An 18,571-nucleotide genomic window follows, 5' to 3' on the forward strand; every position below is an offset into this window, starting at 1 on the left:
TGCAGGAAAAGGATGGTGAATTTGTCCGATAGTTGCTGAAACTGTGCGAGAAGCAATGACAGGATACCCGTCAGTAATTGTTGACTGTTCAAGCAGTGGAAAACTGACGAGATCTAACCTGGAAAATTTTGCTCAAAATGTTCTTGCAGTTGAACTAGGTGATCGAAACCTTTTGATTCAAGACTCATTTTCTGGCCAGAAAGATACAAGTATTTTTACCAGCGTTTGCCCAAATAGCACCTTGGATATCAAGTACATACCACCGAAAACAACAAAATATATTCAAGCGTTGGATGTTTATTTCTTTCGGCAGTATAAGATTCTAATTCGCCGAATTACTGATTATGTAGAACAATAGCTAATGATCCAGAAACAAAATTGAGAGACAGAAATGTAATTATTCAAATAAAGGCTCGAGTCCATAACCAGCTTTCAGCACAAATATATCAGCCAATGTTAAAATATGCGTGGCAGAAATCAGGCTATTCAATAGAACCACCAGTCAAAAAGTTTTCCAATGTTCTTGAAGTAAACTTCAGCCATGAAAATGGACCTGAAGTTGAAAATTTTTCAGAAATTACGTTTATTGTGTGTTCTTACTGTAATCAATCACTCTGTTTCGATCATTTCTTTGTAAACTCAATCCATTACCATTGATCACTTAAAACTTAAAATTCGAATAAAAATTGGCGCAAAAATTTGCAAGTTCTAATACTTCACCAGACATGTTTTTTCCCTCATTTCTATCGATTTATCATAAAAAATTCCGATCGTACCACTTAGGCACCTTCCCTTGTTAGTGATCTTTCATTATAAAAAAAATTTTGAACCCGATAATCTTTTCGAGTATCTGCAATTTCGGTTCGAAGTCAAGACAACAGAGATTTTTTAGCACAAAATTTTAGAACCACCGATTTTTAAGACAGTCAGTTTGGACATCGTCATGAAATTTTCAATATAAAATGTTGATTTGATAAAAAATAGTTTCCAAAAAAATATTAAAAAAAATAATCGAGACTATTTGAGACTAAGTTATTTGAGTTATATTTTAACATTGTTTTCTATGGAAGAACATTTTGCGATCACCAAGTTACTCGAACAAAATGGGCTAAACACATCAAATTAGTGGTCGAGATAGCTTTTAGTGCAAATAATAAATCTTACAATCTTATAAATCTTGTTAGAAGTTTGAATGAATTAGATAATTTTTAGATAGCTTTGCTTGCGTCTATTGAAATGCAATTCAATTCAATTCAATTTTCATTGGTAAAAAATAGCCAGAATGGGTTAATTCAGGTTGAAATGAATGTGTGATTTTCAGTGAGCGAAAGAGATTCTAGCTCGCCCGAAATTCTATGAATGATTATTTACATTAAAAACTATCTTGACCGTAAATTTGATGGGTTAAGGTCATTTCGTGCTGGTTCCATTACGATCGAAAATCGTTTTCCCATAGAGAACAATGTTAAAAGAAAAGTTCAATAACATCGGTACTAATTATTAATTATCAATAATTTTCAGCAAGCATTTTGTTTATCAAATCGCTATTTTATATTGAAAATTTCTTGGCGAAATTCAAATTTATTGTCCTGAAAAATCAGTGGTTCTAAACTTTCGAGCTAAAAAATCTCTGTTGTCTTGACTTCGACCCGAAATTGCAGATACTCGAAAAGATTATCAGGTTCAAGATTTTTTTATAATTAAAGATCACTAAGATCTGTAAACTCAAAAAACAGCCAATTTTACTCAATAGTTTGGCACCTACATCGAAAAGTATACCGGTTCTAAACTTTTGAGCTACAGTGTATATCAGTTACTTGACCTTTTCCGATCAAATTCTGGTGCAAGATTCCACATTACGTTCATTCCTGGTACACTTGTTACAAGTATTGCCATTCAAAGGCGTTAAGGTTTCAGTGCCCTTGGAATCATGGTTGACATTCAACAATCAACAACCCCTTTTTTCAAAAATCCAGACCATGGTGAATGTTTAAAATACTGTTTACTTGCAAAATTAGCTTGTTTAATTGTTCAGGTAAGTGTTTTTTTGTCGATTCTTACTGTAAATAATGTTTTTTGTTGTCATTTTCATTTATCTACAGGTTGCTTCCATCAATATTTTGCCTATTCATAACGCTGATGCTTTTGTGCCGCAAAATTTTTTGCAAAATCAAACGACAATCAATGCTATCGTAAACGCAACGCTGGTGGGTTTTGGCAGGTGGGATTCGCTGCATTTCTTCCACATCGCAAAGAGGGGGTACTCTCACGAATCGCAAATCGCGTTTTTCCCTCTTTATCCAGCAGTGGTTCGTGCTCTTAAATATGCTCTATTCCCCTGGGCAGAATCTTCACATGATGGTTTGTTCATTATAGCTGGAGTATTTGCAAACCTGGTCCTATTCTCAGCATCATCAATATTACTTTATGAATTAACTCACATTATGTTCTGCATAAAGGGATGATGCTGGAAGCAGAACCATCTGAAGATTTAACAACCGCTCAAATTCAACTTCAAGTACATCTTGTCAAAAAAATTGCTGCTAAGGACTTGGATGACTCTGAAGCCAGTGCTGATCAAACTCAACAAAGAAAAGCATTAGTTTCGATCGGGTTTCTTCTATCAAAACCGATTTCCAAACGTACTGAGCCTACTCCTAGCTGTTCAAGTAAATCATTTGTAGTCCCACATGACAAAGAAAATCTTTTGAACCCTTCAAAATGGACTGGTATCAAATTAAAGTCGAAACCTACAGTTGTGCCTCAATGTGAATTTGTCATCTATGAGGAAGAAGATGAAAATTCTGAGGTACCAGCAGATACTAATGTAGCAGCAGATGTGTTAAAAATGCGAAAAAAACAAGTCGATGCTCCATCTCTGCTTACCCTTGAAAGCTTGGAGCCAAATCAAAAGTTTTATTGTGACTTAAATTCAATCTAAATTGGTGCGTCCGAATATTCATTCGAGGAAATCAGATATCATAAGTGGCTGAACAACATCAAAGGAATAGAAAAGGTTTAAGAAAATACTTGAAATCTGATCAGAATCAACATATTCAATGGCATAACGAGATTTGAAGTTTTCACGCAACGTTGATTGTTTATCCAGCTAATTAGTAAAGAATTAAATGTTACTTAATAAAATCGCTTCCTGGTAAGAGTAGAATGGTTGAAACTGACCAGTATTTACTGCTTCTCATCATTATGCTCATTATAATGAACATTATCATAATGAACACTAACCTGGACTTTATTGTTACACTAAGTTGAACATTCAAAACACAAATGTATTTATTTATTAACTTTTCTTAATTTTTGCTATGAATTGAATGTATATTTCAAACATATCAATTTGTTAATCACAGCATTTGAACCACAAATAACAATTTCAATTATCACTAACAATTTGAGGATTACTCGATTCCGCTTTTTTCACAAATACTTCAACTTTTTATTTCAGCGTCAATTATCAATCTTACCTTTCTGATTGACTGAATTGAAGACTTATTGCTAATTGGAATCGAGAGGAAGAAGTGAAATACATCAACATCTTTAAACAAATAGCTTCATCTCTAATTATCTGAACAAATTGAAATTCAAACATAAAGAGCCGTTTAAATGCTAATCTTCTTGAAAATTAATTGTTAATTTCATTCATTTTACCTCACAAATGGTTTCGCATAATTTATGTACATTTAAGACCTATCAAGCTGTATATTGTTATTAAAAAATTGAATGTAACATTATTGCAAGATTAAAGTCTTAATGATTAGCATCTGAATTGATTAACAAGAAACAGAAACGCTCTTAACTCGATTGTCCAACATTAATCACAAAGTTGTTTTACTGATGTTACTTTTTGATTCAGTCTTTGGGTTAATTCGGTTGGCTATTGAGCTGAACAGATAATCATCCGGAAGAATGGATTGATTAAGGCTAGCTGTTTGATTGTTTTGTCTGTTGTCAACCCAAGTTAACATGATAAACGTGATTGAAAAATTGGTGTTTATAATTGATTGAGATAAATCTTGGTTGAACTGGATGTTGCCATGAATACTGAGTTGAGGAAAAAATACACACAAATTGTTTAGCAGGTCAATAAGGAGAGCTTTTGAATGTTGATTGTAACAATGTTGATAATGAGATTTGAGTAGCTTCTGTCAATGATGAGTCCAATAAATTATCAACTACTATTTAACTCATTCTCATTCAATCAACAATCATTATCTCAACCATTAGTTGCTATTATTGTCATTATGAATTTCTTATTGGCTTCTGAATTTTACTTTTCCATTCAAAATGCCATTATACACATTTTAATACTGTTTTATATTTCTGTTGACTTTATTTCAATGCTGACTACTAGTGTACTCCGATTCAACAAATAAAAATTAGGAAAATATGTGATCATAATAAAAATTGATTTAATGTTTTTGTTTTCAACTTATTACATAAAAAATTAAATACGCACTAATTTTCAGTTGAATTGTAAACACTCAGGTTTATTTTTTAAAGCTCATCAGACGGACTATTCATCATTATCCTCATCATCACTTTCGACAACCTTCGCAGCTCGTTTTCGTTCACTAGATGATTTTTTCTTATCCAGGTCACTATCATCGTCACTATCTGTATAGATGTTATAACCAGCACCTCCTTTCTTTTAACGTTTTTGAATTGCTGATAAAGATACACCATCATTATTATCATCATCATCATCATCGTATGCATCAGGCTCTAAATAAGATGCTGTTGGACCACGGAAAGGAGCCTTTTCCCGCACTCTTCTCATTTTGTTTTCTCGTCTAATAGATGCCTTTAACTTGTCTTCTTCCTTCTTGATCATTTCTGACCTGTGGGCTTCAGGATCTTTACCAAAGTTAGGTAAAACACGAATCTTTTGAGTTTTATGACTTGTTTCGGTCAATGAAAGGGTCATCTTTCGATCTGTAAAACTATCAGTTGAATGAGGTCGGAAAGTAAGTTTTGTTTTGAAAACGGCTTGCCCTTGTAGACTAGTCCCTCGACGAATGAAAAGATGATTATTATCAACAGCCATTAAGCTTTGTTTATGAATATCAAAAATTTCAGATCCAAGGTGTAGAGACATGCTACCATCTGACCATTTAACTATTCTGGCATTACTTTTTTTAGAGACACTCCATTCTCATCAACTACGGTTTTCCATCTTATTGTTGATTCAACTTTCAATTTTAATCGATATCTTCCTTCTTCATCGAGAATTTCGTCTTCATCAATTTCATCTTCATACCAAGATGGATCATATGGATGAGTATCGACACCTAAAAAATTGGGTAATTTAAAAAAATGAATATCATTTCCGAGTTCAGTTGGAATCTTTGGAATTTCTACTTCAATACGTGTGATGGGTATCTCTTCTGGCGGCTCTTCTTCCCTTTCGTCTCCACCAGTAGCTTCTCTGCCTTCATCTTCATCATCTGCATCATCAAGATTAAGATCTGCAAGCACATCATCTGCATAAACTGCGTGAGTGACTTCCCTGTCGTCGTCAGAGTCACTTTCGTCATCTTTTTCGGCAGCTTTCTCTTCTTCCATCTCTTCATCTTTTTCTTCTTTGTCATCATCCTCATCCAGATCAGCCATGACTTCATCAGCTTCTTTTTCCTCATCGGCTTCTCTTTACTCATCTGAATCACTTTCTCCTTCTACTTCAACTTTTGATTCTTCCATTTCTTCGTCATAATCGCTATCTTCCTTGTCTTCATCAATTTCTTCACGATTCTCCTCTGTCATTCGAATTGGCCAATTCTGTTTCACTTTAACTAAAAGATCTTGAAGAATCATTTGATTGACTTTCAGAATCGAGATCATCTTCATCCCTTTTGCTTGGAGCCATGATAATCACAGAATTATAAGAAAAACTTGAGAAATAATTTTGAAAACAGTAACATATGATTCAACGGTGGTTAAAAGATACCTTAGGGATCAGAATCTTTAAAGGATGCATTTGGATTAGTTTTCTTACAAGGGAAGTAACCTCGTTGGTACGGGCAGATCAAAATGAAAGTGGGTTTAATGGAAAGCCCGTACCAGAAAACCCCTAAAAACATTAATCTCCCATGGAGGAAATTGATCTGAAAAAAGTTACAGGGCCGTAAATTCGAAAAAATAGCAAAAAACCACATAAATGTTTGTATTGAAGCTTCATTTTAAAGAAAGTTTTTTTTCATATTTGAATTTTATTCAGAAATTTTTATCGAGTGTTTTCGTGGTTTTTTGCGATTTTTTCGAAACAAAAAAGTTTAGAAATAAACTGATTTCAGATTTGCATCCCCCATGATCAATTACACCTAAATAGTTTATTTTGATAAAAATATCCATCTCTACTTCGATTTTATTAATCATTTTGACCTCCGTGATTAAAAAATTTGAGACCCTGTAACTTTTTTCAGATCGATTTCCTCCATGGGAGATTAATGTTTTTAGAGGTTTTCTGGTACGGGCTTTCCATTAAACCCACTTTCATTTTGATCTGCCCGTACCAACGAGGTTACTTCCCTTGTTAGTTCATTATGATTAACGTCCAGTTTCCTTTCTATTACACTCCAAAACACCGATAGAGTCAAAGCCTGGCTCCGGTGGTCCCCTTTCACCTCTCCATATTGTTACCCTCACAATAACTAACTATTATTGTATCGTTAACATTGTAATAGATTTAACATTATACTTTGGTTGATAAGCTTTTAGTCAACCCACATTGTCGATCTATCCCATATTTAAATAAAAGGCTTCAGCTTTAACTCTCGTTCCTCGACAGTTCTTTCAATTGGAAACATCAAACTCATAACGATAATCCGCACATTCAACAAGCAATTCTTCTTCTGGATTGAGAAATATTACATTTTCCTTATCTGGCTTTGATTTCTTTTTTTCCTTATATCGTCTTTTAGGGTAAAGTACATATTGTAGTGTATTGTAAAGTAGTGTATTGTAAGGTGGGAAATTGGTGAGGATAAAATGGTGAGATAGTGACATTACTGTCAGACTTATGACGTTGGTAAAAGTGAGAAATCAAAGCCCTGAGATGAAACAGAGAATTAAATTAAATAGAAAGAGAACTTTTAACTTTTGAACTTCACATTATTTTAATTCTTCAATATTCGAAACACAATACAAAGTTTTATTAACCAAAATTTAAAGTTACTTAGTAGAGACGAGCCGAGACCTCCATTGGGTCAGGACTGACTTCTCTTTTTCTCTTTTCTCTTTTTATACCGTTGCCTAGGTCTGACCTACGTAGACCTGGCTTACGTGACCTCTTAGTTTCTTCTTATTTCTTCTCACATAAATTTAACTTCAATGCATAACGATTTGACAGATTTTATTATTTACTTCTTTAACTTTTTAGTATTTCTTGATCCTAAGATCAGTTACCAGGCCTAGTCATACCGTCAGTTTCTTAGAATCATTAAATAAAAAAGGATTTTAGATTTACACTGGAAATCGGTACTTTCAAATAATCCTCGAAATTCCAGATCCTTACATCCTCTCCAACTTGTTAAAGCCGAAGCCTCTTTCGGCTGAATTATTTTCTTTATCCATTCATGTTCATTTCTATAGCTTCTTTGTGTGAAATTTAGTTTCTTCGTTTACTTCGTAGATTCATCAGTTTTCAATTTGATTCTTCTCGTTTTTTTGACATTATTCTTTACTATTTTGCTTAGGCACAACTGGCCTGACAATTACTTTATTCGCTTATTTACTTATTTCAGATTCAATTCATATGCTTATTTGCGTACTTTCACTTGCTCTTTTTCACAGTTCACTAGTGAAATTTAGATTTTTAAATCCTGTTTGTTATTGAGTACAATGTGATTAAATAGACCTTATGCAATCTACAAGATTTCAGGCATGATTACAATACGATTTTTTTGTTTTTTTGCATTTTTGAGGTTAAATATAGAGTATAAAAGATTTCATATGGTGTTCTAAGATTTAATTAGTTAATTACTCATTTCAATTTAACTTAACTCAATTTATACTGTCAGACCAATACAAATCTTAAATTAATTAAATTAAAATTCATTCCTTTTGCGCATGTTCAGTTCACTCTTGTCAGTCCTGCGAAAAGCGAGGCCTGAGCTCATCGCTTTACATTTTTTTGAGGACAATAATAATTTTTATACATTATTTGTTCGCAATTAACTTGATTATTATCAAACGGTTGATTAGTATTATCAAGGTTAGGAAAATCTAACGGTACAATTCCTTCATTATTATCATAATAAACATGGTTAACATAATTGAATTCAGATTTATTAATCATGAATCTTTCAGACTTAACCATTTCCTTTTTGCTGGCTTGGTCATTAATGGTCATGTTATTCCAGTCCAGTTGGATCCTATCAATGTAGTTTATATCCTCTGGTAAACATTGTGCTTGATAATTGGAAACCTGGTCTGACGGGAGTTGGTGCTTAGGGTGAGATTGGATGGGTTGTGGGTTGAACGAAGTATGGTTTGGTTGGGTACTGGAAGATTGATTTAATTCAGGGTTGATTCTTGAATTAGGATGAGTTCTTGGGTAAACTTGGTTTAATCTGTTTGGAGTTTTGTTGTCAGACCTAGGGTAAATCTGATTGAGACAGTTGTCAGACCTATGAGAAGGCTGAATAGTATAGTTGTCAGACCTATGAAAAGTTTGATTGTGGTAGTTGTCAGACCTATGATAAGGTGGACCGTAAGTATTATCAGACCTATGGTACCTTTGACCATAAGTATTGTCAGACCTATGATAGGATTGACCATTATAATTCGGCTGAGGGTAATTTCGCGGTGGATTATAATTTTGTCGATTTGGTTGATTCATTCGTTCATCATATTGCTTTTTACGGCAATTAATCTGGACATGTCCAGTTTTATTACAATAATAACAGACGGGGCGGTTATCAAGTGTTCTAGTGTTTTGTAACATTGCGGTCTGATAAACTCGAGGTTCACGATATCTAGTTCTATTCCTATGTCCATCTTATAATTCGTTTACCATTTCTTTTAATTTCGAAAGTTCATCGTCACTAGAACTAAAGTGATTCCCTTTTTCTAAATTTTTGGCAGTTTTCCGAAATTCGGCAACAGTTGTAGGTTTAGCAGCATAGAGAGCTGATTTCAAACTTGGTTTTACTCCTCTAAAAAGATACCGAATAATTTCGGATTCTTCCATATTGGCATTCAGTCTCAAACAGAGATCTTTTACATCGATAATAAATTTTGTAACTGCCTCACTATTTTTCTGTTTTCGATCATTTAATTGTTCAATGATAAAATCTTCATATTTTGATGGTAAAAAGGTATCTTTTAGCTGTTCTACAAAATCAGGCCAGATTATTTTATTTCCTTGAACTGTTCAACCTCTTGCTTGTACCAAGCTTTGGCTGAATCCTCTAAATAATTAACTACTCGTTTAACTTTTTCTTCCCCAGTCCATTCATAAGAACTTGAAAATGTATTAAAATCATCAAGAAATTTGATAACCTGGGCTGAAATTTGTCCATTAAAAGGAGTTAATTTCGGAGGTCTGAGAACTGGAAAAGCAGATCTCATGGCTTTCAATTCCTAGGGAGTCAAAACACAAAGTCTTTCAAGGGGACTTTCGGAAATTTGATCAGGAATATCGGATGAAGTTGCCGAATCTGGCGTTTACTTATGCTAAGCAATTACAATTAATCAAAGGATAAAATTAAATGAAACATGCGTGGAAGGGTCAAAAAGAGGTTGTCAGACCTAGCTTACCTTTTTGGTTAGCAAAATTTTACAATTGAAATGATTGTTATAATGATGAGTGATGATAATGATTGTTGATGAATATAATATTGTCCAAAAGTAATTGTCAAAATTTACTGGTTAATACAGATGAGAAAAAGGTGATGATCAAGAGTTGGTAAAAATGATGTGTAATAAGTTGAGTAATATGATGATTGGAGGTGGAATCAGATTAAAATGGTTGCAAAGAATTGGTTGAGCATCAATTATATAGATGTGATGATAAATAAAAAGAATACATAATTGTTCCTGTTGGTCGATGATAGTTTTAGTTCAAAATGATGGATTAGTCCGAAATAGGAAAATTAGCTGATAAACGACACAAATGGATCAAAGTCAAAGCTTGAAATCAAAAGAGTTCACTGCGTTCAGAAAAGCACAGATTGGTTCCAAATAGGCACGAGTTCTGATGAGTTGAGGCCTTAAAGACCTCTCGGTGGAACCTCCATAATTGTAAGGTGGGAAATTGGTGAGGATAGGAAAGAGAAAAGGGAAAACATATTGACTTTACTGTCAGACCCATGACAGTAATAAAGGGCAAAATAGGAATTTCACTTTTTATTCAATTAACTCCATTCTTTTTCTTATAGTTGATTCACTTCAGTTTTCTTACAAAAAAATACTATTTTAGAAATGATGAGTCCAAAATTATACTAAGTTGCGACTGACTTCTTTTCTCTCTTCTTTTCTTTTTATATCTCTCTGACTTGACCTCTTTTTGGCCTGACCTGGTCTACGTGACCTTTTATTTCACCATTTTCTTCTCACGTGAATTGTATTTTGTTTTTGCACTGGTCTGACATTTACGACCTTCTTTCTTATTTTTACCCAATTTGCATTTTGTTGTATTCCAAGTAAACTTTCAATCCCGATTTCTGGGAAACATTTTATGATCAAGGTTTAGTTTAATATTCAAATTTTGAAATATTGATTCTTGGAAACTATAAAAATCTCAATTCTTACAGTATTTTACAGATCAACATGTAGTATTCAAAGTAAACTTTACTGGCTTAAAAATTTGTTCAAATGAAGGAACAGATTGCCAACCCAAATTAACGCATCTTTCGTTGATAATCTATAAGCTTTCTTTGCATCTCCTTTGATTATTTTTTCAATTGCGGACTTTTCTCTCCAGTCAAATATTTGGTGAAATATTCCATAAGTTGGCCTTACCATTCGGCATTTGCATGATTTCCGTCGGAGAGGTTAATAAAGTTAATTAAACCGAGAACATCATCTTCATCAGAATCTTCCTCATCACTACCATCACCTTCCTCTTGATTGATCTGTCTAATTATGGCTCCGATCTCTTTCTGATTTAACAAACTTATGCAAATTGATGTCCTTAAGAAACAATTGTGTCAACATTCTTTTGATACCATTTAGATTTTGTTCCAAAATAGGACAAGCTTCAAAATCGACATAAATTTCCTAAAAGACAAATCGATAAATGAAAACACATTAGATTCAGTGAAGAAAGTATCACACATAATAACGAACTTTCTTTTTTATCCTCAATTTCCTCCTCTCAAATGATTGAATCTTCTTCGCTGTCACTAGTCGAGCCAGTAGTCACAAGTATTTTCTGGTTCTAAATCATGTTTTCTTTTGTCTGGTTTTGATTTAGAATGACTAAAAGTCATATCATGTCGTATATGGTGCTGTATGTTAATAAATGTGGCATGCCTAGAAGTCATATCATGCCGTATATAACGCCGCTTTGTTTGAATGCAGATTATACGTTTTTGCCAAGCTCTGCTCAGAAAACTGCACAATATGCCATTACATATGCCGTTTGCATGAAAGAGTTTTTTTGCTATACTTTACGTTCCAATTCAATTTTTCTCATGTCAATGCATGTTCCGGAATATTCTGAATCTGCATAGTGCTGCAGACTATCAAATGTTGTTTTTTCATGATATTAGTATTTCAAATTATTATTATGTCATTATTACACCGTCAATGGGTAATTTAGACAATGGAAACAGTAGAAATTGTTTATTTAACTTAAAAAAATATAAAAATATAAAATTCACTGACACAATAATGGAAGAGTTGTTTTGAGCATCTATCTCGATTAACAAACTTTTAAAATCATGTTCTTTAGATTCGTAGTTGACTGACATTTCAGTCAACTTCACGTTTTTATTTAAAACCAACCTTGCAAAAATTGTTGTGTGGTCAGAGCCATGGTGGTGAAGTTGTTCTCCTATATGTAGGAGGATGTTGTTGGTATAAAGATGTAATAATACCTGCGTTGTCCTGAAGGCGCAGTATATGCGTGATTTATTTGGACATGTTTAAATTGATAGTAACCCCTTAAATTAATAAGCTTGCGATCATCTTGAGATTCATCTCGTTCCAATTCAGAATTGAAATCGCTCACCATAACTATTCCAGCACATGGTTCATGGTGTCGACTGTCAGGATCTAGATCACCAGTTAACATGCGTTCAATCACACAATGCAGGTAAGTCCAAAAGTTAGTTTTTTGCTTTTTTCAGGAAGCCTATGGACATTGATGAATCCAACGTTTATTTGATGGCTGATGGCTTGAATTTGGTAAGAAAGTCCTGTATCGAAATTATATTTTTGCCCTTCCACTTTTTTAAATACAATAATGGACCGGCCACTTGCATATCTTGCTAGCTGGACACTCCTCAAGACTCTTTCTTGAAAGTAAGTCGCTGGCAAGCTTAAAACACTACTTGGCGCTTCTTGACAACACATCACAATTGCATTATTATCTTTACAATGCTTACATCGCTGGCAGCACTAATCTCACCAGAATATTCGGTTATTGCCTTTTGGGTGATAATAGTGCATCCGAGAGTTCACTAGCTACTTCTTCAGATTCTGAGAAACGAGCTTTTTGAATTTGAGGGTGGTAGGGTTTTAGTCTCGAGACGTGGACTAAACTCATCCGATCTGTTTCTCATCTTTTAATATCTTGTAGTTGTTTAGACCAATGCGATTGATAACTGAATTAAGACCCAAAAAAGCATGCAATAGTTTCTCTGACCTTCCTTTCTCTGCTTTCCATGCATACAATAACATGTCTCTGTGAATTGGACTTGATAATTGATTGTAAATGAAAGCATGCATGCACATTATAAAAACTCGAGCATTCAAGCTTCCAATAGCTTGATCTTCTGCAGCTGCTCTAACAGCATCTTGAAATCTTCAAAAAAACAATTTATATTGCCTGAAAAGTAAACATCTAATGGTTGACAATATTTGTTCGCTTTCGGTGGAATTGTTTCGATTCTAAGGTAGTTACGCTTCTCTACTTTCTTTTGAAAGATGCTAAAATCTTTCTGAGCTGACCAAGAATCTTGAATAAGCAGCGTTCTGTTTTGAACATAAGGATTTACGCATTCTGCAATCCAATATTCGTGTGTATTTTTTGTCATTTTTCCACTAGAAGTGCATGTAACCACAATATTTGCAGGTTTACTACTGGCAACTTTTGATTGAACTTGAGGACCGAATCTACCATTTGGCTCCTGAAAGCAGATGAAAAGTTTTGGTGCTAGTTTACCTAAATTTGCTATAAGTACTTGTATTGTATACGAGTGTGATAAGGAGTTGATATTTTGGACAATCGCCAATGTATCTTTTTCACCCTTATCACTCAATGTCCTAGCAGAAAGCAACTCTAGATTAAACCTGATTGATCTGTGTTCCAAACATTGTCATCATTACAAGCACTTCTTGCAGAATTAATTTTTGCAAGGAAATTGTTAGCAGATTGGCGAATTTCTTCTTCTTTTCTGGCAGTTTTTTTTGTTACAAATTTTGTGATTTTTCTTGAAGTGATTCGATATTCATCCTTAAAAGATTTCATAAACTTTGAGCTAGCTGTAAAATCATATGTGAATCCCAAAGTTCTTGCAGATTCTATCGCCCAAGTTTTCAATTGATCAATATCACCGTCTGCATTACCATATAAATAGTAATCTTTATGGAGTTCAAGTGAACCTTGAAATTTACTTTGAATAAGATATCAAAGAAGAGCGGAGAATTTTTTGTCTTCTTCAGTTACATCTGACGACGTAAACTTATGCTGGTCGCAAAAAATTTGTAGAAATTTAACAACATTAGCAGGATTAATCATTTCTGAAAGTCAAGGTTATAAATGGAATTAGAATCTCAATGTGACAATGAAAAAAACAAATTTACTTACCGATTTTAGATGAAGAGGGGCAAAAGATGAATAAAAGATGATTTGCTGGATGATTGAAAAGATGGTCGAAGGAAGAATTCAAAAACAACACAAAACTAACACAAGATTAACACGAGATCAAAATAAGATCAAATTATGATGAGAATAAGATGAATAAAGATAAATAAAGATGAATAAAAGATGAATTACTAATACAATTAATGAAAATTTGAAACAGATATGATGAAATGAAAATAAAACTAATTGAAATGAAAAAGAAGATGAAAAAACACAGTTCAATGTTGAAACTCATATAACTTATATTGGCAGTTACTTTGCCCAAACCAGTTTCAAGAGAAAACAAACTTTGAACTTAACAAAGGCCTTTGTTACCTTCGGACAAAGGCGTTTGTTACCTATTCCAAAAACAAAAAGCTAAGAAATGCATTTCACTTCTTTCTTTTTTCCATTAAATGCTCAAAAATTCATCAAAAATATGAAAAAGTAAAAAATGACCTTAAATGACCTTTAAATAACCTTAAAATTAATTTAAATAACTTTGAAAAAGTTTCAAAAATGCTACTAGTGAGATTCAAACCCAAAACACCTTATCTCCAAGCTAACCCTTTCACCACTGCGCCACCGCAGCTCACAATTTTTAATCAATTTTCATTTTAATTGAATCAAAAATTGCAAAATTTTAAACCCAAATATCTTAGGAACCCCGCAACTCGCAGACGAAAGCCATTAACCTGTTTATCCCACCCTTAGCCATATCGAATGAGCTATCAAACATCAAAAACCAGGAGTGCTACTTGGGTAACTTCCCTTGTAAGTCTAAATTTTCCAGCGCTTCGTGGCGCTTCATGCTTAAAAGGTTTCCAACAAATCTGCATATTAAGACGCATCATCATATCCTAGTGTAGCTGTTTCTAAGAAAATTTCGGTCGGCATGCGAGGTTCTCGCCTATAAAATAGAAGAAACGGAAAAAACTTCGTCGATGACTTGACTGAAGTAATGTAAGCAAAACAAACAGATTGGAGACAGAAATCCCAATCATAGTTTTTGGTATTTACGTACATCGAAATCATGGTTCCAATGTTCCATGTTTATTTCGAAACTAATCTTTTTCTTTTATTTTCAGGAAAACAAGTCGAAGAATTTACAAATTTGGCACAAGGTAAGTTTTGACTGTTCCTCCATATTTCACTAATATTCATACTTTTTTCATTTGGAGCAACCGGACATAAATTCATTCATTACCAGACATTCATTATTTGGCAACCAAGAAAAATAAGTTTGTTCTGTTTTTTTATGTCTTTTAACTTCAGCTTTATTACTCCTTCTTTAATACCTTTACTTTCACTTTACCTGTACACCTGTACCTTTTACCTTTAGTTTTTCCAACCCTTTTCTAACGCCTTTCTCCTACTTTCAACTGTATACCTTTACTGTGTATATCTTTACCTATTTACACCTGCACCTGGCTACCTTTACCTGTGTATACCTATGTACACCTTTACCTTTCTTCCTCTAACTGTATATACCTTTACTGTATATACCTTTACTTTTGATACCTTTACCTTTCCTTCCTTTACTTTTACGTGCACTTTATCTTTATCTTTCTTTGTTTACCTATATGTCCTCGCGCATGCCCCAACCTATATTTTAACACCGCCTTTTTACCTATACTATTGCCCCTCCCTCTACCTTTTTCCCTTTCTTTTATTTTTCTTTTATATTTCTTTTACCTTTTCTTTTTTCTTTCTTTTTACCTTTCTTTTTGTCTTTTAGTCACTATAATTTCTCATATACAAGTAACTGTTGCTGTTAATGTTGTACTGAACATGGACAGGTACATGTATATGTACATTAAACTATGCTTCTAAATGGGCGTTTACCTGTATACCAAACTGTACCTGTATTTTTAACTGTACGTTTACGTGTATATTAAACTCTACGCGTACTTTTAAATGACTCTGTACCTGTATCTGTTACTGTACATGTACCTGTACTTTTGCATTTAGCATTTGCATTTCTAGAACAATTAGACATATTGATATACAAAAAATTAATAAGCAAAAATTTAAAGTAAATTCAAAGACCTTATGTATATTTGCAAATGGAAACAAATGCCCCGAGTTCGATAACTTACTAATTGGTTGATCAACTGTAGATTCAAAATACATAAAATGAAAAATCCCCTTAAAAGTAATTCGGAATTCCTTAGACCAATACAAGATTTCATTTATTTCATTCATTCATTTATTAATTTGTTTTTGTTTTTCTACTCTTTGTTCTTGCAGGAAAATGGTCGCTACACGCAGATGCAACAATTTCCGACTTAAATTTGTCAAACGTGCACCATTGAGAAATAAGATCTTTAATCTCTATTGGGTGCTGCGTGTAACAAGATTGTCTTTGGTGCTACACTTGACTCGATGGTGCGTACACTAGACGCTTCTTTGATGTCGCCGATTTTACAAACTAAGGGCCAATCGAAACGGGACTATATCAAGAATATTTTGGAGGAGTTAGGAAAAAATGAATTTTATTCGGATAACTCTGAACAGTTGACAAACAATCTATTAGATATGTGGATAATGATGAAATCTAATGAGTAATAATTATTGCTTCATGTTCTTTTATACTTTTTCATGTCATAATTTCAAAATGACTTATGTACACGGTGATTGGGTTTATCTTTTTAATTATTGAATATTTTTGCCTCATAATCATGTGTTAAGTTGTCTCTAACCGTCGGACATTTTAATTACAGGTTAATTGATAAATTTGGAGAAAAGGAACTCTTCTAGATATGCAAAAGTTGCTTCTGGTCGCCCAACAGAGGTTTTTACACCTGAAAACATCGAAAGAGTGCGTAAATATTTTGTACAGAACCCGAGAACATCAATACGACATGGTGCCAACATCTTAGGTTTCTCTTATGGCTCTCTACAAAAAATACTCCGTAAGGCAATCAAACTCCAATCCCAAAAGGTTACTGGAGTCCAGCGTTTGTCGGATTATTCGAAAGAACAGCGGTTAAAATTTACAGCGTCCCTTCTTGGAGTTCAAACTGGATGAACATTTCCTGTCCAACAGACTGTTTTCAGTGACGAGGCTCACTTCTGGCTTGATGAATACGTCAACCGTCAAAACTACAGGATTTTGGGATATGAAAATCCAAATTATTTGGTTGATGTGAGTCTGGATCCGCAGAAAGTTACTTGTTGGGCTGCACTCTCCGTCTTTCGTAGTAAATACTGAGCAAAGAATTAGAACTGTTGTGGATTATTTCTTGGCGCGAGACAAGTTTATCTCATGACTAAACCAACACATTTTTCTGTATTTGTATCTTCTTTTAATGTTATCTCCACTAACTTTTTATTTAAATATCTTAATTAAAAGTTTTTTTAATAATTTGCAAAAGTTGCCATTATACTCATCGCTTGCACACATCCTCAAATCATTTTCTTTTTCATTTTATTAATGTATCTCTTTTCTTTCTTTTTCAGATGTCAAAGTATAACATGAAGAAAAGGATGATGAAAACCAATCAGAAAAAAGGAAAGCGGAGCCGAATCCCTCTGGTGGAAACTCGAAACCCTTTCGTTTTTAAATTAAAAACGAAAATGCTGCTGGAATTATGGATTAGAAGTCTAAACTGGGGTGACTTTCAACAGCCGCAAATCGAGGTTAACATGGAAGAACTGGAGGCATGGTGCAACGAAAAGAAACCCGAGGCTATAAAATTTGAGGATGCCAGTTTGAAAAATGGACCTGTGTAATAAACCTATACAGTCGATAGAGGGAGATTGATGGGATGATGTTTTTCATAAATGGGATGAAACGGAAATCGATGAGATTGCAGATATTATTTCTAACGTTTTGTAATTTTATTCTGCGATTTATTCATTTATTTCCACTAATTTCAAATCTTATTTTAATAAATTTTGTTTATTATATTTTCATTTTGTTTCTGTCCACATCTAAAAAAGGTAAGTAAGAACCAGTAGTGCAACCTTGCAAGAAAGAGATGCAAAAATAACCACATTTTATCGATAAGTTTCATTGAAAAACATCTACATTATAGATATAATCATAACGTTTACAGTTTCTTTCCAAATAGGTTTGCAGGCATCATCAGAAACAAAACCAACAATAATTTTCCGTGGTAACTGTCCATTGTATACATTGTCAATGCTACTTGCAGCGAAGTCTTTTGGTAGATGAAATGATTTGATTTCATTGCTTTGAAATAATACTTTGCCGGACTCATTTCCATTGTGGCGTGATTGCCATTTGCACTGGAGCATACAATTTAACTCTTCTTATGTAAAGAGAAAGCTGCGTAAACTCTACACTCAGCGGATTTACTTCTGTTTCGCTGTTCAACTCAAAAGTCTGCGGTGCACATTTGAATCGCAATGAAATGGGCACATCATCAATCAAAAATTTTTCTTGCTGAAACATTGGAGCGTGATTAGGTATTATAATGTCAAACTCTTTTTTATCTTTGATTCTATCAGATCTTGCTGATTCTGTATCATTTAGCATTTGACAATCATCAAGGGGTGATTTATACTTGCAAAATATGTCAT

At 33.6% G+C, this 18,571-nt stretch overlaps 1 protein-coding gene and 1 pseudogene across 1 annotated transcript; one reads left to right on the plus strand and one right to left on the minus strand.

The window, feature by feature from the left end:
- Positions 1-1,927: 1,927 nt before the first annotated feature.
- Positions 1,928-3,426, plus strand: LOC149093354 (GPI mannosyltransferase 2-like). The gene is made up of 2 exons (XM_089269810.1): positions 1,928-2,035; positions 2,103-3,426. Exons 1-2 carry the CDS (start codon positions 1,931-1,933, stop codon positions 2,463-2,465), a joined length of 468 nt encoding a protein of 155 aa, XP_089125936.1. The 5' UTR covers positions 1,928-1,930; the 3' UTR covers positions 2,466-3,426.
- A 920-nt stretch (positions 3,427-4,346) lies between these two features.
- LOC149093355 (RNA polymerase-associated protein LEO1 pseudogene) lies at positions 4,347-6,450 on the minus strand (annotated as a pseudogene).
- Positions 6,451-18,571: the final 12,121 nt, after the last annotated feature.

This window comes from Tetranychus urticae, chromosome 3 (assembly GCF_039701765.1).
Source record: "Tetranychus urticae isolate SD_2017Ah chromosome 3, NJAU_TeUrti_SD_1.0, whole genome shotgun sequence".
NCBI lineage: Eukaryota > Metazoa > Arthropoda > Arachnida > Trombidiformes > Tetranychidae > Tetranychus > Tetranychus urticae.